The 21,221-nt window shown below is 37.6% G+C and overlaps 1 protein-coding gene across 1 annotated transcript in view; it reads right to left on the bottom strand.

Annotated features, from left to right (window-relative positions):
• Nucleotides 1-18,034, bottom strand: part of LOC306858664 (voltage-dependent calcium channel subunit alpha-2/delta-4-like) — a gene marked incomplete at its 5' end in the record, with an annotated part of 39,781 nt that extends 21,747 nt beyond the window's left edge. The window contains 27 exons of the mRNA XM_079399295.1: nucleotides 2,733-2,804; nucleotides 2,900-3,030; nucleotides 3,421-3,513; nucleotides 3,625-3,718; nucleotides 4,314-4,411; nucleotides 4,507-4,552; nucleotides 4,656-4,723; nucleotides 4,800-4,861; nucleotides 4,983-5,054; nucleotides 5,151-5,237; nucleotides 5,364-5,438; nucleotides 5,626-5,706; nucleotides 8,480-8,557; nucleotides 9,462-9,479; nucleotides 9,687-9,820; nucleotides 10,642-10,720; nucleotides 10,802-10,915; nucleotides 10,999-11,088; nucleotides 11,172-11,246; nucleotides 11,368-11,518; nucleotides 12,476-12,536; nucleotides 12,882-13,013; nucleotides 13,091-13,253; nucleotides 13,337-13,396; nucleotides 13,534-13,650; nucleotides 16,464-16,545; nucleotides 17,928-18,034. Of these exons, the coding sequence (XP_079255421.1) occupies nucleotides 2,733-2,804; nucleotides 2,900-3,030; nucleotides 3,421-3,513; nucleotides 3,625-3,718; nucleotides 4,314-4,411; nucleotides 4,507-4,552; nucleotides 4,656-4,723; nucleotides 4,800-4,861; nucleotides 4,983-5,054; nucleotides 5,151-5,237; nucleotides 5,364-5,438; nucleotides 5,626-5,706; nucleotides 8,480-8,557; nucleotides 9,462-9,479; nucleotides 9,687-9,820; nucleotides 10,642-10,720; nucleotides 10,802-10,915; nucleotides 10,999-11,088; nucleotides 11,172-11,246; nucleotides 11,368-11,518; nucleotides 12,476-12,536; nucleotides 12,882-13,013; nucleotides 13,091-13,253; nucleotides 13,337-13,396; nucleotides 13,534-13,650; nucleotides 16,464-16,545; nucleotides 17,928-18,034 (2,440 nt within the window). The remainder of the gene's footprint in view (nucleotides 1-2,732; nucleotides 2,805-2,899; nucleotides 3,031-3,420; nucleotides 3,514-3,624; nucleotides 3,719-4,313; nucleotides 4,412-4,506; nucleotides 4,553-4,655; nucleotides 4,724-4,799; nucleotides 4,862-4,982; nucleotides 5,055-5,150; nucleotides 5,238-5,363; nucleotides 5,439-5,625; nucleotides 5,707-8,479; nucleotides 8,558-9,461; nucleotides 9,480-9,686; nucleotides 9,821-10,641; nucleotides 10,721-10,801; nucleotides 10,916-10,998; nucleotides 11,089-11,171; nucleotides 11,247-11,367; nucleotides 11,519-12,475; nucleotides 12,537-12,881; nucleotides 13,014-13,090; nucleotides 13,254-13,336; nucleotides 13,397-13,533; nucleotides 13,651-16,463; nucleotides 16,546-17,927) is intronic.
• Between the last annotated feature and the right edge of the window lie 3,187 nt (nucleotides 18,035-21,221).

Genomic DNA, 21,221 nt, shown 5'->3' with positions numbered 1-21,221 from the left:
AACTGTTAATTACACCTTGGTGGCTAAAGAAGCACAGTGGCCCTACAGGATAGCTGCCCTCTAAACAAAACCAGAAAGACAATAGCGCAGAAGGAAATAAACCATACCTTTATTAAGATAGACTTTTCTGTGCAATATAAATCAATATCTTTGTTGATCTGTTGTTTAATTCTGGACTAGGATGTCATATCTGATTTAGTCTGATCTTTTCTCTTGGACTGGTGATTGAGGAGAATTGATTGTGCCTGTGTGATCAATTTTCTGCTTGTGGACCAATTTGCATAATCCGCTTTTCCTTGAGGGCAGAAGTTGTTTAGACTAAATAATTCAGATCAATTTGACTTGGGCTTTCAGAAGCCCACAAATATTATCAATATAAGCTTTTCTGCAGCAATTAACCTCAGACTGGATGAAAAAGGCTGTCAAAAACTATCAGCACACTGGTAACATGAACCAACATACTCATTTCCTCAGTATTACTGAAAATTTAGAGTCAGAATATAATGTTGCTAATAATGTCGAGAGTAAATCCATCATTGGGTGTCTTGCACAATGCTGCCATCTATAGGAAGGATGTGCAGTAGGCACAAGGGTGTGGAGCAAATATCACACCACCTCATCAGGATTTAGGAGATGTTCTTCCGCTGTAACTATAGTAACAATCTTTCCCACACACTATTCATTACCAATGCAAATTACTGGTAAGGTTGCTGGCAAAAAGTTGTAAATCAAAGTACAACTAGTTTGTGTGCTAATACCCACACCAGCAGTTAAGCGTCTAGGACTTTGTCTCTGTATTCAGTGATATTTGCAGCCATAAGCTGAGTATATATAAGTACAGATATGCATTTATTCAAAAGTATGTTGAATATATGTATATATATATATATTTTAATCTGTGTCTTACAAATTATTTATGAAAAATAACTTGATTTCAAAAATTGAGTATCCTGTGTTTCCTGTGCAAACTCCTTTTGTAGAGGACCTTTAAAAATTCTCTGTCAGAGAATTCAGAGAAAACTCATGAATTATTAATGAGAGGAGTTTCGTCTAATGGTTGCGGTCTCTCCTGCCATTACTGTTCATTTAGCTCTTATTTTATACAGCATGTGTCAAAGGCCTGTACTCTGCACGGGGCGACAAAACACATACCCTGTATCCTCTGTTATGAAAAGAAAAAAAGACAAAAGCACTTTTGCCACTGGTGGACTAATACTTTCCTGTCAAATTGCACTTATTGCGAATATTCTCAAAAGTGAGCACATGCTTGTTTATTGACGATGTCAGCAATGCGCTTAATCTGAATATAAGTCGACAGAGCAGTCGTGATGTAATGTCAGTGAATATGAAGGGCGGTTTATAAATGAGCAATGACTCAGCTGGGGTGTGTTTACTCTCTGTCCTGGCCTTACATATAAGAGCAGGGACAGCACACACACTTCACTACGCACCCTCGCTAAATAAAGGCTTTGTAAATCCCAGTTGATGGATGAAAGGAAAGGATTTGCCCATTTAACTGAGCTGAAAGCATCTTCAAGATCTTTATAAAGTTCTGGTTTAATATCTTATAGCTTATTGATGTGACCCTTTCTTCACTTGACCTTTTTTCTAAGACTGATATAAAATTCTTCTTTATATTTTGGCTTGATAAAAATCAGTTTGAAATATGATTTGTGAGCTGTGAAATAATTCTGTGTTAAAAATGAATAAAGAATGTATTTCCGTAATTGTTGAAGTGTAAAATTCAGTAAGCACTCACACACAGTTTGCTCAAACTAAAAATAATAAAATATGTAATTTACCAGCGGTTCTAAATCAATGGGTTCCTCAAGCGTGGGCTGATTAGCATAGACTAGTTAGCCCCTGCTGATAGATAATAAAACTACACCATCATGGAGGTATAATGCATTTTTTTCACTGACTGGGATTTGACATTGGCATTTTTTAACACTTAAAAGCATGAAATAGATTTTTTTCTCCTTATCTTTTCCTTATATAGTGCATTAATACAAGTAATTAGTTGAGTGTCTTTATAGCCCCTTTCACATAGTAATACCAGTAAATTACCGTAAAATTACCGGAACAACTTTACCAGTAAATTAAAAAATGCACTGTTCACACAGACAACGATGTTCCATATTTTACCGGTAAAGCACCATTCACACATCGGTTTGTAATTACCGGTCAGTGTTTTTGTTGATATTTTAATTTTTGTGTCAAATGTTCACATTCATGCAGCGCTTTTGGTCCAGAGACATCGAATTAGATGACTTCAAACCGAACTACACAGCGTGGAGTAAATGCGTCATCTGCGTTAGAATATTCTGCATTTACACACAGCATCATTCCGGCAATTTAGTGCTAATGTTACAACTTCTCATACCGGTAAATTGCCGGAATGAATTTACCGGTATTTTTGAAAAGGTCCTTTTCACACATGATCACTTAACGGTAATTTACTGGAAAATTACCAGTAAAGTCTGTATGTGTGAAAGGGGCTCATGAGTACAGAAGAAATAGCACAAGCAAAGGTCATGTTGAGGAAACGAGATGTTCATGAGGAGGTGAACTCCATAAATGGTTGCACATCCATACATGGGCACGTGTGCACACACACTTAAAATGGACAAAGATAATAGCATCTCAATGGGTGGTTTTTCATAAGCACAGACTAATATAGAATTAAAAAAAAAAACAGATTAAAAGATAAGAATAACCAGGGAAAATCGTACCTCCAGCAACTGCTGTCTTTTTGTTCACAGAGACTGTAACAGACGTGACAGCAATCACAAACCTGCCATCCACTGCAGGGAGAAAAAAAAAAATACTAAGCACGATATTCTAAACAAGTTGTAAAATCTCATAGTCTGTATGATGTGTACTGGAGGGTGCAGGCTACCTTGTGTGCTGTCCTCTATAGGAACATAGTACAAAAATCGTCCAGATGGATTCTCTGCCGCACGACGATACCAAACAGGGAAATGGTCCAGAGTAAAAATATTCTCCTTATCAGATGGAGATAAGAATTTTCTAAGAAAAAAATAGATTCAGAGATTCATATCAGAGTTTGTGTGTATGTGTGTATATATATACTTTACACAAGTATTCAGATGGAACTACTTGGTCAATACTTTATTTACAGTACATTCATTATGTATATTAATATAGTTATCATCTGTTCATTGATTCATGTATAGCCACATTAAATAACCATTTATTTTCTTAATACCATGTTCTGTTTTACTGCCTGTTCCTCTTTATCTTTCCAGTGTTGAGTGTATTTTAGAGCGCATACTGATGAAAGTTATATGGAGTGATATGGGAGTGGGTGGCCTTAAGAAAACCTATGACAATGCAGATGCTGTCTATGCGGTTGAGCCGTGACGCAGACAGCAGGAGCTCTTGATTAAAGGTACTCACTTCGCCACACGTTTCTCTACTCCGACATATCTCATCATTCTCATGAGGCCGGAGCGCGTGCCCAGGAATGCCGTCTCCACACCCCCATCAATACTGCACACGACGGAGGCGAGTAAAAGAATGAGAAAGGTCACGGCCGAGCATGTATTTGACTAATGAAACTTGTCTGAGACGCTGTGTGCGTGGGTGGGTGGGAAATTTTACCCGGAGGCGTTGAGCAGCAGCGCGGTCCAGTAGGCTTCCATAGGAGCTGTGACCACTGCGTCAAACAGAGTCTGCTGCAGAAGCCTTTCATCACCTGAAGAACAGACAGAACAGAACTCAACTGCGGATATCATCAATTATCATTCAGATCAAACTGTGTTTAATTACATAACAAAATGGTTATGATGAATACAGAGAATAAAAACATCATGTGCACCAGCGTACAACGATATGAAATGATTTACATGTGCAACTAATTGTTTAACTCTGTTCCACTGTTTGAACAGAGTGTTCATATTCTGTATGTTGTTTGCACAGTTCATGCAAAAATTTAATTTCTATCATCATTTACTCACCCTTAAGTTGTTCCAAACCTGTATGAATTTATGTTGAGCACAAAAAAAAAAAAATTCTATAAAAGTCCATTTCTACTGTCAACTGTTTGGATACCAAATATCTTTTTTTGTGTTCAACAGAAGAAAGAAAATCATGCGTGTTTGGAACAACTTGACAAAATTGTAATTTTGAATTTTCTGTCATTTTATCACCTTTTTTGATGAAATGCTTTTGTTTTTGCTTATTTGTAATTGAACATGAATATAAATAAATGTAATGATACAAGTAAAAACTGAAATGTCAGGTAAAAACTTCTAGTCTAGCGTCCAAAAGCCTTTAGAGACAGAACTCACATTCCAGATCTGGTTCTTTGCCTGTTAGGTACCGAACCACAGCCTGAAACTGTGTCAGTTTGCGGTGATGTGGATCGATGTCAGTCTCACAGTAAGTCCTGAAATATCAAAAAAACATCAGATCAGAGTATATTACGTCATTTCAGATGTTAGAAACAGCCTAATATGGTTTTTAGCCTTCTATATCATTTACCATTCATTAGCAATAGTGACATCAGAAGCAGTCAGGTCATGTAGGCCTGTGGACAGAAAAAACAGCTGAGAGGAATTACAAACGGAAAGCAGTAAACAGAGGCAGGCAAATGATCTTAATTTTGCAGGTACTAATCTGAAAATCTTTACCTTCTTCAACTGAAACATTTCCAATGAAAACATTCTTCCCGTGACCTTTGGTAAGTACAATTCCAAGACTGATAACAAAGACACACAATATAAGTCCAGAAATCTCACGCTTAGAAAAGATTGAAATGTTTTATCACTACTCACCTGAATGGAGTTTCATTAATGGTAGTGTAAAAATATTCATTTTTCAGGAAAACCACTCTCTTCTGAGAAGAGAACACATCAGCATGTAAGTATGACAGTCACAGCTATGTTATTATGAGAGAAAAATGAATGAATTCAAGTAATTTAACATAAGAAGTGAATTAAAGGCCAAAATCAACTCACTCCTTTCTCTACTGTTGCTCTGACGTCCAGAGAGATTGTCCCACTTTCCCCTTTTACCATCGCTGTTCTCAACTAGAGGATCAAAACACACCTTGAAGCAATTGATCTAAAAATGGCATGATGGAAGCTTATTTATATTTGTATGTATGTGTGTGTTGTTCCACTTACTGCATCTTCAGTATCTTCCCACTCCACCTCTGACAGATCCACGCTGTTATAGTTCGGTTTTGGCTTCAGCTTCTTACCATCTTTATACTACCACAATGTATAGAAAGCATCAACTTTAATGTGATACAAACTAATAACAAGGTAATCAGCTCTTATAGGCAATATGTGTAGATTAAGATGTAAGATCACTAAAGGGAATATTGTGGAGCTCACCAGAGGTCGGAGGTCAGGATGAGAGAGTATATAGCCATTATTAGTGTTTAAGAATGCATAGCCATGAACTCCCAGCTAAAATGGCAAAGATAAGTCAAAACAGCAAATCATTCAGTAAAATCGCATTTATTTTTCTGCCTGCAGTCTAAACAATCAGTAATTGTCAGTGTATATGCAGTAATCTCCATGGATACAGCCTGCTTTATCAATGAAAAGATATTAGATGTGATTAGTGTTAGTGTAAACGGAGGACTGAAGGCACCTTGTATCGAGGAGCCAATCTCATGAGCTCTTTCAAAGGGACATCAGTGCCAACCACACCAAGGAGGATCCCATGAGACAGCTAGAGACAAGAAAGAGCACATTTAGAATTATAAACAATAAAAATCTCCAAAATTGTGATTTAATTTAACCATCACAATCTCAAAAACTATTGAACTGAACTGTTTTTAAAGATAATCTAAATTTGTAAATGGTTAAAAATGGAAGATATTTAAATATTAATAACACTTGTCAAGGACATATGTGACCCTGGACCACAAAACCAGTCATAAGTAGCACAGGTATATTTGTAGCAATAGCCAACATTGCAGAGAATTCAACATTTGCTGAAAATTGATCGTCTGCCGAAAACCGATTGCCTTCTGTAATCACTTTTCGGCAAGTGTAAAACTGCATTTTATGGTTTTATTGGTCATTTCAACAGGTAAAAGGGACTGCATGAGCTATAATCTGTCAAATATAACCCTCAAATGAAATCAGGTCATTTTATCTTATCCAGTCATTTTTACCTGTTGAAATGGCCAATAAAACCCATAAAATGCAGTTTTACACTTTGCCAAAAAGTGATTACAGACTCTGCTTATTGAGTGAACTGTTCTTTCTGCCTCAAATCACTTTTTGGCAAGCGTAAAACTGCATTTTATGGGTTTTATTGGCCATTTAAAGGTATTTAAACAGATAAAAAGGACCGAATGAGCTATAATATATCAAATATAACAATCATGAATGAAATCAAGTCATTTTGAGGCAGAAAGAACAGTTCACTCAATAAGTAGAGTATGTAATCACTTTTTGGCAAGTGTAAAACTACATTTTATGGGTTTTATTGGCCATTTCAACAGGTAAAAAGGCCTGCATGAGCTAAATGATTTGATTGCATTTGAGGGTTATATTTGACAGATTATAGCTCATGCAGTCCTTTTTACCTGTTGAAATGGCCAATGAAACCATGAAATGCAGTTGAACTCACTGAACAGCACTGATGAGGGTGCGGCTGAGGTAACGAAAGGGGGCGATGATGTAGCACAACGTAGGGTTAGGGTTAGCTTTACTTAGGGTTAGGGTTACAAAGACAAATACAATGGAAAAGTACCCCAGTGGAATGACAAATGCGTTCAGAGTGAATGGCCCTACTGGAAGGTAATACTTAGCAAATAGCCTACAGATGGCAGAGTAGCTATTGAATAAAACAAAATCGCATAGGCGACAAATTCGAAAATCTGACATCCAGGAAATAATATGGCAGCAGTTTTACCACAAATACAGACAAGTGATACCACCACAACCACCAGCAATACTTAATTGTGTCTGCTTTACCATGAAACACAAGCTTATTGCGACCGATTCCCTGCATAACACATTCATTGCGACCCATTTAACATATGCATCATTTTAAGTCAACAACAAAAGCAGCAAACAATAATCAACTAACTACGACCATCTAGCCCTCTATTAAACATTAAAGAATTATTGCATCATACATTCCTCTTACCCAGCTTGCGCGGAAACTTTGTGTCAGATGTAACAATTAAAATGCGACTTTGTGAAAAGGACTGTCCTAAATTGTTGCTATAGTAGCATCATATTATGCTAGAATGGTCGTAGTTAGTTGATTATTTCGCTGTATTGTTATTGTTTGTTACTTTTCAAGTTGTTCTAACTTAAAATGATGCATATATTAAATGGGTCGCAATGAATGTGTTGAGAATATTTGTTTTTAAGTTTCTTGTTTTTATTATTATTATTACAATTTTTTTCTATTTTTTCAACTCCTTATTTTTATTGCTGTGATCAATATTATTATTATTTTTTATGACTATTTTACTTTCTTTCACGCTTTGAATTACCATTGTGTATGAAATGTGCTATATAAATAAACTTGCCTTGCCTAGAAAGCCTATGCATTTGGCAAATGTATATATATATATATATGTATATATATGTATATATATATATATATATATATATATATATATATATATATATATATATATATATATATATAAAGAAAATTATATTTTATTATTATATTTCTTATATATTATATATTTTTTATTTCCTTTTATGATTTATTATTTTAAAAATCATTAGGATATTAAGTAAAGCTCACGATCCATTAATATATTTTGTAAATTTCCTACCATAAATATATCAAACCATATTTTTTTTATAGTAATATGCATTACTAAGGACTTCATTTGGACCACTTTAAAGGCGATTTTCTCAATATTTAGATTTTTTTTGCACCCTCAGATTTCAGATTTTCAAGTATCTCGGCCAAATATTGAACTATCCATCAATGGAAATCTTATTTATACAGTTTTCAGATTATATATAAATCTTGGTTTGACCCTTATGACTGGTTTTGTGTGTCCAAGGTCACATATCAGCAGTTGATTAGTTCTGGCTGGTTATATAAGCGCGTTCCCGAGCTCTTTTCGTCAGTCTCGAGAAAACTGTTACTATGGAAACGGCGCGTGCTATTTACAAGCCTTTACATCACACTTTTTAGGTACAAAAGTCAGCTTGTACTTTAACATTGTAGCGGTAAAAAAAGTAGTTTAACTTGAAGAACACCACATTAACGTGTAAAAAGCTTCACTTAAAAGAGGCGTTCAGTTCAGTTCCCTTTCTGCAATTTACAGCGGAACGCCAGGAAGTGACTGTTTTTCAGTGTTATGAGTGAATTTGTTAGCCGTTTCATTCAAAATAACGAGTCATGTCTTTTATCATGACAACTAATAATGTCCATATGTAATTTTAATTATGTATGTGTGGAGCAGCACAGGAGAGCTGAAGCTTTTAAGATTTTCTCAAGTTTTTTGGCAACTCACTGTTTCTTCTTTCTTGCTGAACACAGGCATGGCCACAGAGGTCATCAACAGCAAACTCTCAGCCTGTGTGTTAAAAAGCTGAAAGACGAGAGAGAGAGAGAGAGAGAGAGAGAGAGAGAGAGAGAGAGAGAACATAGACTGAATTAATGGTAAACCCCAGCCAGGCCTGTGAAGTGGACAACAAGCTGAACAAGACCAAGGGACACTTCCATTAAGAGCAGGTGCTTCTCTGGTAGGTGGAATCAGTTTCTTATTGTTCTACCAAATGGTAAAATACAGTAACTACACCAACACTGAAACTGAGAAAAATGGCTTCAGAGTTTCTTATTGAATTAATATAAATGTTCTGAGTGTGTGGAGCCAAACCCATCTGTCACAAGACAGATCTTAGTCCCAAGAGACATGATTTCCAAGTAGTGTAGTTACTGTCGATTGCCTTTGTAGGGCAGTGTAGTCATCTTCAAAATTTACACCCACAGAATTCTGAAGAAACATCTCCAGATTTCAAAATCTTCAAAGAAGTCAAATTTGCCCTCTCAGCTCCATGCAACACTTTAAATTCCCATAATCAATGCAGAAAAGATGTGAAGCACTTTTGTGAAAATAATTTAGTCTCAAACCTACATATCACATTAAATGTAAGACTTGTTAATCACCTGTTAGAATACAGTTTTTAGCAAAAAATAAAATAATAAAAAAAAAAAAATACATCCAAATATAAAAAAATGCATTCATTAAGCATTCACTAAACAGCATGTTACATCTAGACCTGTAAATGGAATTTGTGAGGATTCCTTTTGTTTTTGACTGAAAATCGAAAATTCGATTAAATTAAAACATTCACAGGCATCAAAACTTCTAATTACAACTAAATTGTATCTAATAAGGAACTTTTAGGAACTAAATTACAAGAAAACGTGAACTACTGCATTTAGGCATACGGGATCATGTTTGATCTACTGCGCAGAATGAAAGCGTTTACCTCAGCTGTATTGGGTAGCTGGAATGGGATGACAGACATAATGAAGTAACAGACATAATGAGATCACACTCAGGAAAGAAATCACAACATGAGAGGTTCAAAATTAATGAAGGCATAAATTATCAATATGCAGTTTTGGGAAAGTGTGAAACATGACCTTTTGTGTACAGTATTAACATGTTCAAAAGGAAAGAGAGAATGAAGGAGAAAGGGTAAGCTGCTCACCACACTGTCCATGTAAGCCTCTGTCCAAATGATGTCATGATCATGGTTGATGACCATTGGCCTGCTCAGCACATGAAGATATTCCATCACATTCTCCTGTACATCCGCCAGAGTAGAGATATGAGTGTAGTAACCTAATTACAAGCACACAAAAACAGCAGTGATGAGATAATGTGATTGATTGATTTATCTGTTACCAGCAGAGGGCATAGCTGTCACAAAATGTAATTATAATTCTGTTAGAACAGATTGCGGAAACTGAAATATCAAGATTTAGTTACATTGTCATTTCCAGGCTTGAAGAAGGCAGGGAAATTAATCAAATCTAAAAAGTCATGGAAATTTCTATTGTCAGTATAATTTTGCACAGGTCTGTGAAACTACCTTTAGTGATGAGTGTTGTTATTGTTAACTAAAACTAAATGAAAGGTAAAATATATATTAAATGTTAATAAAAACAATTAAACTTTTAATAAAGTTAACTTGAAAATTAGAAAGGTTTCCTTGGAAACAGAAATGAGGTACTAAAAAATTGGGGAACAAAAAAAAAATTAATACTAAATAGAAATATAAAAAAAGAAAAATAGAAAAGAAAATGACAAAAGCAAGTAAGAAAATTTGCAAAATCAAAATGAAAACTGAAAACAAAAAAAATAAAAAGGTGAATTTACAATATTAATAAATGTTGTAATTGTATATAAATAATACTCTATAATATGTTTATATATTTATTTTTCATTCTTATCCTGTAATAAACATCTTGAAAATGAATGGAAAATGAAACTATGATGCTCAGCAAAAGCTGTGTATGAAATCAGCTGTGTAGGAAACACTAGAAATAAAGTCATGCATTATAAATATTGTACAAAGTGTGCGCATTTTCTGTACAAATAATAGATATCACTAACTCACGTAGTCTCCCACAATGCTCAGCTTTAATTAAGGTAGATCTCACCTTTATTGTTGCAAGCAATCCATTTGACATTGTCAGCAAATGTTAGCTCTCGTCCAATCAGATACGTGAACACGCGCACCTGTTTGAGAGTATTGTGTTATCAGATTATGCACACAGGTAAAGCATATATCCATAGTGTGTGTTTGTGTGCGTTTGGTACCTTGCGTTCTGGCCAGTTGAACTCTTCAAACACCTGCTGGAAATCTTCCAAAGCTCCATCAGTGATCAACATGATTGCCTGGTTACATAAACTCCCCCTGCCTTCTGCTGCTGCCTACACACACAAACAAACTTTTGATATATCAATATTTCCATTTGGATATACATTCTTTCCCTCAAACACTAACACACACTCACCTCGTTGAGAATCCTGAAGGACTCTTTTATGGCTTTCTTCACCTTTCCTTCACCTTTCACTTGCAACTCCTCCACCAAAAGTTTAAAGTGCTAGAAATAAATAGATGCAGAAAATATTAAAATCTCATATGGCAGCAGAATTTACTGCTCTGTGCAAGTAAAGAAAACGTTACCTCACGGTTATCCAGGTCGGCCTGTACCAGCGTGCCTTTAAAACAGGGCTCTACATACCGGACGTAATCACTGTACTAGAAAGACGGAAAATACTAGGTGTTATTTAAGATAATAACCCAGATTTACATAGAGGAACTTGCCACTTTATCTGATCATGTCTGGTTAGGTTACAGTGTAGAGGATTTCTGCTCTTACCGCAATGACGTTGACAAAGTCATTTTCGCCAAGTGTGTCTAGAATGGTGTTGATGGTGTGTTTAGCAATGGTGAGCCTCAAACCCTTCATACTACCGCTAATGTCCACAGCGATGATGATATCTTTGGGAGACGTGGCTGCCTGGATGTACCTGACAAGGAGAAAAAAATAATGGAAATCATCTTTTTTTAAAGGGATTTTTGAAATTCTTTAAAATTGAATATCAGTTTTGTTAACTGCAACTATTAAAAATTGTTTAATTTTAGTGAAATAAAGCTGAATTAAAAATTCAAAATAAAAAATAGATGAAAGCTAAACAGTGGTATTTAAAAAATAGTAAAATGAAAATGAAAACACTAAACATAAAACTAAAAACTAATTAAAAATAGGAATGAATGCTAAAATAGTATATAAATAATACTAGCTCACATGACCATTGACAAACACTCAAGACCTTTCACAGTAATAATTCCTCAACCGGATAACAGCGTGTGAAATCTCATCTACGTAATGTTCTGAGAGAAGGAAGTAATGAGATCACAATAAGAAGGTGACAGAGAGACGTATTAAATGTAAGACTGAACATTACAGTAGTAGTCTGGTATACACATTTTTATTTTCCTTACTTATGTTTATGTAACTTATTAATATAACAGAACTACTCAAATTTCATAAACGCACCACAGTGATCACTCTAGCTGTTCAGATATAGGAATGTAACACAAGACAACAGGTGAACTCCACGTTCATTACTGCTAAAGAGATTGCGTGCATTAGCAGTAATAGAGTTAGTCCTGGCAGAAGGTGTTTGAGGAAACTGGGCAGATGCATCAGTTAGTCACGGAAAGGAATCAAGATTAAAATCTTTCACGGAGATCAGTCCTTCTGCTCCTTGACCCTGGACTGCAGCCAAGTCACTAATCTTGATGTCCCCTTGAGTTCTTGATAGTTAAAAGAGGTGAAAGACGTCTACCACAATCAGCAATCCAACATTTGTTACTGTTTTGAACTTATACTACCATGAGCATCATGATTAATTATTATTTTTAATTAATATGTAATTAATACATTTTAATATTTTGTTGGATAGAAAGATTCTAAGACTCACCAGTTGCGATTCCTGGCATCAAAAGTGACAACTCCATTCTCATCAGGTGTCCACTTGATACCTTAAAGAGTGTATAAATGAATATGATTACAGTCTCCTCTACATGAGAGAGGGAAGGATTTCTGTGTTCATATGAGTGTAAGATCTGGAAAGCCTGAGTTTATTGGTGTTGTTACTGTGCCAATAGTGTGATGACATGATGATGAATGAGAGAGGCAGAGAGAAGTCACTGTCACCATTAATCACACCAGTAATTCTATGTCAATCAGATTCTCTGTCCTGTGTTTGAGTGAGCAGAAATGCACGTCATTTTTGTCTTATATGTTAATAAGAATAATCACTGTGCTTTCATGCAGTAACCTGCAATGGTGCATTTGAAGGAGCAAGACTGTTGTGTGATGATTACCGGGGTAAAGTCTGAAAAATCCTGTTGAACTACCGAAGTACTGCCAGGTTAGAGTTGGGTCTTTCTCGAAGTTACTGGTAAATATGTCATTCAGCACCTCTGACATAAACACCCCATTCAGAATATCAGGATCTGAGAGACAGAGAGAGATTTGCTTTAACTTTTTGTAATTAAGGATGAAAATGGGCCGTTTCATTTCTACATCTCACCTTTGTTATAGACATTGGTGGGCACTTGTATGACACTTTGCTGGGTACTGACAGGCAGTTTGTTGAAGTGCTCATTCTCCTCCAGAGGAAATTCACCCCCCAGATCTACATAATTCCCATCCTTGTCCAATGTGTTAATCATCATGGAATTGTAGTAGTCAAACTGCAGAAGAACAAGCACATTTGAAAATAGATTGAGGGATGAATAGAAGATTGAGGGGATGGAAGAATGGATAGAGAGCTCACCTCTATTGTTGCATTATATTCATGATATAAATCTGCATCCTCTACCGTCTCTGCCAATCTCTAAATAAAACACACACAAAAAAGAATTCAGGCAACTGAAGTGATTCTATAACAAATGATTATTTTGATAGTAATTATTTTATCATTTTATAACTAGAGCTCTTATCTCTGAACTATATCTGAACTATATCTCTGACCTTGACTGATTTCATCTTTCTGCCCAACATGTTCTCCATTTCTTCAGCAAATTCCTTCACCATCTTTAAACCATCTACTTCCTGCATCTTGACTATGGGCTCCACATCTTTATATTTCTACACACAGACACATATACATTTATTTAAACAAAAGGACAACATGCCATAGTCTTTTTAGTTTTTAATATAAAGCTAATTATAATTATTATAGTCTAGAGCAGGACTGGGCAACTTCGGTCCTGGAGGGCCGCTGTCTTGCAGAGTTTAGTTCCAACCCCAATCAAACACATCTGAACAAGCTAATCAATGTCTTCAAGATCACTAGAAAGCTACAGACATATGTGTTTGATTAGGGTTGGAGGGAAACTCTGCAGGACAGTGGCCCTCCAGGACCAATGTTGCCCAGCCCTGGACTAGAGGGTTAGTCCATAATAATTACTCCTGGAAAACAGACCAAAAAAGTTGGCAGATTTAAATAAAAATAATAATATGAATTTTACACTGGACAAAATTATAAACGCAACACATTTGTTTTTGCCCCCATTTTTTATGAGCTGAACTCAAAGATCTAAGACTTTTTCTATGTACACAAAAGGCCTATTTCGCTCAAATATTGTTCACAAATCTGTCTAAATCTGTGTTAGTGAGCACTTCTCCTTTGCCGAGATAATCCATCCACCTCACAGGTGTGGCATATCAAGATGATGATTAGACAGCATGATTATTGCACAGGTGTGCCTTAGGCTGGCCACAATAAAAGGCCACTCTAAAATATGCAGTTTTATCACACAGCACAATGCCACAGATGTCGCAAGTTTTGAGGGAGTGTGCAATTGGCATGCTGACTGCAGGAATGTCCACCAGAGCTGTTGCCCATGAATTGAATGTTCATTTCTCTACCATAAGCCGTCTCCAAAGGTGTTTCAGAGAATTTGGCAGTACATCCAATCAGCCTCACAACCGTAGACCATGTGTAACCACACCAGCCCAGGACCTCCAAATTCAGCATCTTCACCTCCATGATCGTCTGAGACCAGCCATCCGGACAGCTGCTGCAACAATCGGTTTGCATAACCAAAGAATTTCTGCACAAACTGTCAGAAACTGTCTCAGGGAAGCTCATCTGCATGATCGTCGTCCTCATCGGGGTCTCGACCTTACTGCAGTTCATCGTTGTAACCGACTTGAGTGGGCAAATGCCGGATGAATCCCGGTTTTCACTGTACAGGGCAGATGGCAGACAGCGTGTATGGCGTCGTGTGGGTGAGCGGTTTGCTGATGTCAAAGTTGTGGATCGAGTGGCCCATATGGTGGCGGTGGGGTTATGGTATGGGCAGGCGCATGTTATGGACAACGAACACAGGTGCATTTTATTGATAGCATTTTGAATGCACAGAGATACCGTGACGAGATCCTGAGACCCATTGCCATTCATCCATCACCTCATGTTGCAGCATGACAATGCACGACCCTATGTTGCAAGGATCTCTACACAATTCCTGGAAGCTGAAAACATCCCAGTTCTTGCATGGCCAGCATACTCACCGGACATGTCACTCATTGAGCATGTTTGGGATGCTCTGGATCGGCGTATATGACAGCGTGTTCCAGTTCCTGCCAATATCCAGCAACTTCGCACAGCCATTGAAGAGGAGTGGACAACCTGATCAACTCTGTGTGAAGGAGATGTGTTGCACTGCGTGAGGAAAATGGTGGTCACACCAGATACTGACTGGTTTTCGGATCCCCCGGGACCCCCCCCAATACAGTAAAACTGCACATTTAAGAGTGGCCTTTTATGGTGACCAGCCTAAGGCACACCTGTGTAATAATCATGCTATCTAATCAGCATCTTGATATGCCACACCTGTGAGGTGGATGGATTATCTCTGCAAAGGAGAAGTGCTCACTAACAGATTTAGACAGATTTGTGAACAGTATTTGAGAGAAATAGGCCTTTTGTGTTCATAGAAAACGTCTTAGATCTTTGAATTCAGCTCATGAAAAATGGGGGCAAAAACAAGTGTTTTGTTTATAATTTTGTTCAGGGTATTTTATAAAGCACCTTTCTATGAACTAAAGGTCACTTTACAATAGGCAATAACAAAGAAGAAAAAAAACATGAATCTGTAACTACAGAGGAACTATGATAAGTATCACAGCAATTCACAAACATTCAATTTGTGTAATTCTAAATGAAGGACAAAAGCTTTATATATGCTGTTGAAATCAGAATTCAGAAAGTAACAAACAGCAAATCACTCTGATAACCGCAAAAGCAAAGGGTAAGTTCTAGATCATTGTTCAGTATCAAAGGCCAGTGAGAGCAGAATCTCAATCTGTGTCCAAAGCAATGAGTCCTGCTCTTTACCCGTAGGCCAGGAGGAAGCAGGAGGTCAGACAGGGATAATCCACCTCCACACAACACTGTAAGAGTACCAGGCTTTATTCTGAGTTTAGATTAGAGACACAAAAACAAAAGGGAGGAAAAGAGAGAAAAGGAATAGAGGGAGGAGGAGATGCAGCAGTCTGAGAAGGTTAATCCTCTTCCTGCCTCACTGTTCAGGCATATCCTGCTGTTGTGCTTCACTAATAAAGGCCCTTAAGGTGAAAGCACGCCCACATATTCAGGTCAGATATAAACTGGTCGTTATATGACTCTCTGGTAGGCAGATGGGCTGCTTGTCGGCTGGCACCGGGTCTATGGTTAACAGTACAAAGTAATGTTAATTAGAGTATTGTGTAAATTCAAACAGATGCCAGATAACTGGACACAGCTGCATGTGACATTTACAAGCAGTTAGACACATTGCTAACGTAGTGATTTATGGATAAAGCTGCAGATTATCAGACAATATCAGAAATATCCCTGATTGCTTTGTTGTTCGGATTGAAATGAGGGGGTAAAGTCAGATTTTCAATAGACAAACCTTCTGTAAGAGTTGAGCGCCTGAGTATCTGTTTGACAAGGCCAAGAGCTGTTTTCCAAAGGCACTGGCCCACTGTTGAACCCTGTTCAGAACACGAACAAAAAGCAGTAAACATTACATCTTCCTTACGCAATATCATAGCCCAGTAGACAACAGAATGTGAGCATGAGATTACTTTTAAAATAGATCTATAAACAATAAGTTAATATCAAGTAACTGATATTTCAGAATGTCTGGGGGAGTGACATTTTCATTCTAGAGAATTTAATTTGGACAAAAAATCTCTACTATAGCATGAGTCATCAATATAGAGTCAGGAAGATTTATTTATTTATTGGAAATGAGAGATTAATATACACTTCAGCTGAGATGCATTAAACTGTAGTGACTGCGAAGACATTTATAATGTTACAAAGATTTCTATTTCAAATAGATGCTGTCCTTTTGAACTTTCATCAGAGAATCCTGGAAAAATGGGATTTTCACAAAAAGCATTTGAAAAGCTGCATTCTACATTGATTATAAGAAATGTTTCCTGAGCACTAAATCATCATACTAGAATTATTTCTGAAGGATCATGTGACACTGAAGACTTGGCTGCTGAAAATTAGGGGAATAAATTATATTAAAGTAGACTTATTTAAACAATATTTAAACAGTTATTTTAATTGTAATAATAATAAAATAATAAAAATAATTTCACTATGCAACAATTTTACCAGATTTTGATTAAAAAAAATGCAGCCTTAATGAGTAAAACAAACCTCTTTCAAAAACAAACAAAAACAATAAATTGTAACTATATGTTAGCAGATATGGACTAAAAACACAATTAAAATAAATAAACTAACTAAATAAATTCCATAGGGTCAGTAATGCTAGGGAGATCGTTGACATCAGCAGCAGTATGCAGTTTCTTTTAAGATCAGTGGTGGCTCTCAAAGTAGAGGATTTCAGGCTGCCATCATTAATTAATGATAAAGGGAAACCGTTAACGAAAACACAGGGTGACAATTTTCTGACCGCTAAAGATTTTAAGCTTATTAAGGGTTGTGTTGGTGTTTTCCATTGTTTGACTTTCAGGAACTACATTAGCTCTCAGAGAGACTAAAAAGTCTGTTCAAACAGGCTGTGTGTGTGGATTTTGAGTGAATGTTGCCAGTGGAGGTTAAGCTTTGGCTTACAGTCTTTTGGCTTTATACAAGGGGTGACAGGAGGCGTGCAGGTCATGACCTGCAAGCATTAAGATTAGATTTGGGGAAATACTGTGGATCGGCGCAAGGAATCAAAGGAGTGCTATTAGTGGTTCATCTATAAATGTCTGAGGGTAGAGTGCAAGTGTGAGAGATTTATATTGTACTGAACTTAGCAATAAACGTCTCTCTTACATTGCACAGATTTTGTATTCATGGGGTTGCTGGCATGTTAAGACAACTAACTCATGCAGAGATGAACTGAACTCACGTTTCAGGTGATATCTTCATCTGAGCTTGGGTTTGGATTGTCCAACTTAAAAATAGCACCCAGAGCAGTGTGATGCTCCTCATCCTAGCCATCAACCCTTGCCACATGCATAAAACAGCAGTGTGTACGAGCTCCAGCTCACCGGATCCTGAAGACAGACCTTGTGCGGTAATCCCAGACTAGTCTTGATATCAAATTGTGCCCAAAGGACACTCTGGAAGCTTCAAAAGTGTGTTTTTGGGTGACACAGAAAACCTCCCAGAATGTTCTTCTGAAATAATGACGTCTGGCTCTGTTCTCCCCATTCCTGATCATCCCCACTTGATGCTTGCATCTTATCCTTTCATCATACTCTTCATCACGCTCTTTCTTCCTCAGAGTTTATATGAATCCTCTAAGAGTCCCACCGATGATGTCTTGATGCGGACTGACTGGCCAGCTGGCAACTTTTGCAGTTCCACCTGTCTTTCGGTTTCTCTCACCCTCATCTTATGTTCAACGCAGCTGGGAGGAAGTGAAATAGAAGCAGATACGCTCACACACTCAGTTTGCCCTCCCCACTATGATAATCCACATGGATTACACTTCACTCCCACAGTGGGGGAGAGAGACAGAGAGCGTGAGACGTAGATGATGGAGGGTGGGTGAGGGGCATGTATTGGAATAGAGAGATAAAGTGAAAGAGAAAAGGGTGAGCGAGAGGAGGGCCTCTGTCATAGGATTTGTAAAAAAGCTCATGTTCAGTTCATGTTCTTTATAATAAAAGGGCTGTACTATATTCAGATTGGTCATTTACTCTAGTTGAGTAGGCGCGGTTTATTCAGAGATCGTGTGAGAGCATCGGAAGAAAAATGGCTGAAGTTCAGTAATGACGGAGAGAATCAGTCCCACTGTTTGGCATGTGAAAGTTGTGAATTGGTCCGAAATAAGAGGTCATCCTGTGGCAATTTCACGTTGTGAACTGTAGGGAGAATGTTTGTGATCTTGATTGATGGCTGATGGTGCGTTCCTGTTACTCACTTGCAGTGTTAATTTTGGCAGGCATTTTTGATTTAGTCTTAGTCTTTATCTTGAAACGAAAATGCTTAATAGTCTTAGTCACATTTTAGTCATTTGAGTCTTTCATAGTTTTAGTCTAGTTTTAGTCGACGAAAAGTCATTGCATTTTTGTCAACTTTTAGCCATTACTTTTAGTCAAACTGCTGTTACCAACATTTATTTTGGTAGCTATTTTATATGTAGTATTCAAACAAAAATAGTCATTAATTCTTCTCTCTTTAGACCAAATCAATTAAGCTTAGTTATGAGAAATTTGAATCAAGGATTGAATTTGGAAAAACTGAAATGAATTTTAATTCATAAATTTCAGATACAGTAGGTTTACTTAACAAGTATACATTTATTTAACATCTTTTGTTGGTTAACATTTATGACAGATAATTAGGAATGCTGTCCATTTAAGACGGAAGGTATGTATGTAATAGCCTACTGACATACATTCAGTTTTCACCCACCTGTTTAAGCTCACTTAAACCATAACGGACTGTATTTCCGTGAGATATTCTACATGAGAGACATTTGGACTGCTGTGTGTGTATTTGAGCACTGAGAACTGATCGCGCGGTGTATGAGAACTGAAGAAGTGGAGCGCGCGCGAGAGAGAGCACTTCTATCAGCGCGTTCCCGCCTATCGCACCTTCACTGACTTTAAGTTAATCGACAATGAATTTTGACTCCCGGGAAAAACGGGACGACTGGTCACCCACTCCCTAACCCTTCGGGTGCTGAGGCCATTGTTTCAGATCGCTAGTTCGCGTTTTGGTAGCCTATCCGTCCACTGCGGCTGCCATGCAAACGCACCTATAGGATGTATTTTGAATGTCCGGTAGTCCTCAAATAACATTTTAGTCTCGTCTCGTCTTGTTAACGAAGATGTGGCATAAATTTCGTCATAGTTTTTATCATCAGATATTAGTTTTAGCTCGTCAACGTCTCGTCTTAGTCACAGAAAAAAGGTTCATTGACGAATATTTTTCGTCTTCGTCGACGAAATTAACACTGCTCACTTGTAGTAACTGACACTCTAAGGTGATTTAGTACCATAACAGTAACCAACGCATTCATACAGTCTCTTTATGGTCCTTCGAGCCGGATCTATAACCACCTTAGCTACGATGTCCAGAGCTAGAGAGCCAGAGTTTGTTCGCCCGCGTAGAACAACTAAACGGCCGTCGCATTTGCATGACTACGAGATTAGTTATACACAGAAACAGCTCACGTTCGAATATGAAAAGTCTGATATGCTTGCTTGTATGCATGAAATGAGGGAGGAAAATAGGAAAATGAGACTAGATATGCAACGCCTCTATGATATAATTGCTAACTCTCTGAGGCTGAAGAAGAATGTCTCTTCATCTCTTGTGCTTCTCCTGAGGCTGAGCTGTTTGGACAGTTTGAAAGGTTTTGGCAGCTCGATACGCTTTCTTATCAATCTGAAAAGGTAGTCAGTCGATCTCGACAAGATGCAGAGGCGATTCACATCCTAGAAGAGAAAACCATCAGGGTCGATGGGAATGGTGTACAGCGGTACGCCATGCCTCTACTCTGGAAAGAGTTGCTTCCTCGTATTGTGTTCAATTGCTCTTTCGTGTATCAGGGTCAGTCCCTGAATGAGCACCTTTCGCCAGGCCCTAACTTAGGTGCAAGCTTATTGGGAGTTCTCTTCCGCTTTCGAGAATATCCCGTGGCCTTTTACAGTGAAGTGAAGGGTCCTTGAAGGGTCTCCTTGATGAAGACAAACCCTTCCTCCGATTTCTGTGGAGCCATGGCAAGACCACTGAACCAGCAGTAGTATACCAGTGGGAAGTTTTAAAGCTTGGTACTACTTGTAGCCCCTGTTGTGCTACTTACGCACTGCAGACACACGCGCAAAGAAATCTCGAGGCTACAGATGAAGTACGTCAAACGGCTTCTATGTAGACAATTGTCTGAAGAGTGTCCCAAATGAAGCTCAAACTAGCAAGCTGGTAAACAGGCTGCGATGTCATCTTCTGGAAGGCGGCTTCGAGTTGAAGCAGTGGGCCAGTAACATCACTGAGGTTATTCACCCCTTTCCTGAAGAGTTAAAGTCTAACAGTGGTGAGATTTGGCTCACCCAAGAAACGGCTAACCCTCAGGAGAATGCCCTTGGATTAATATGGCAATGTAGATCGGACACCTTGGTGTACAAACCTTACCAGAGAGAGGAAAGTGACGTTACCATGCGAAAGATCTATCGCACTTTAGCCAAGCTTT

This window comes from Barbus barbus, assembly GCF_936440315.1.
Source record: "Barbus barbus genome assembly, chromosome: 39".
Classification (NCBI taxonomy): Eukaryota; Metazoa; Chordata; class Actinopteri; order Cypriniformes; family Cyprinidae; genus Barbus; species Barbus barbus.
The sequence above is the reverse complement of the archived record's forward strand: the minus strand, read 5'-3'. Positions and strand labels throughout refer to the sequence as shown.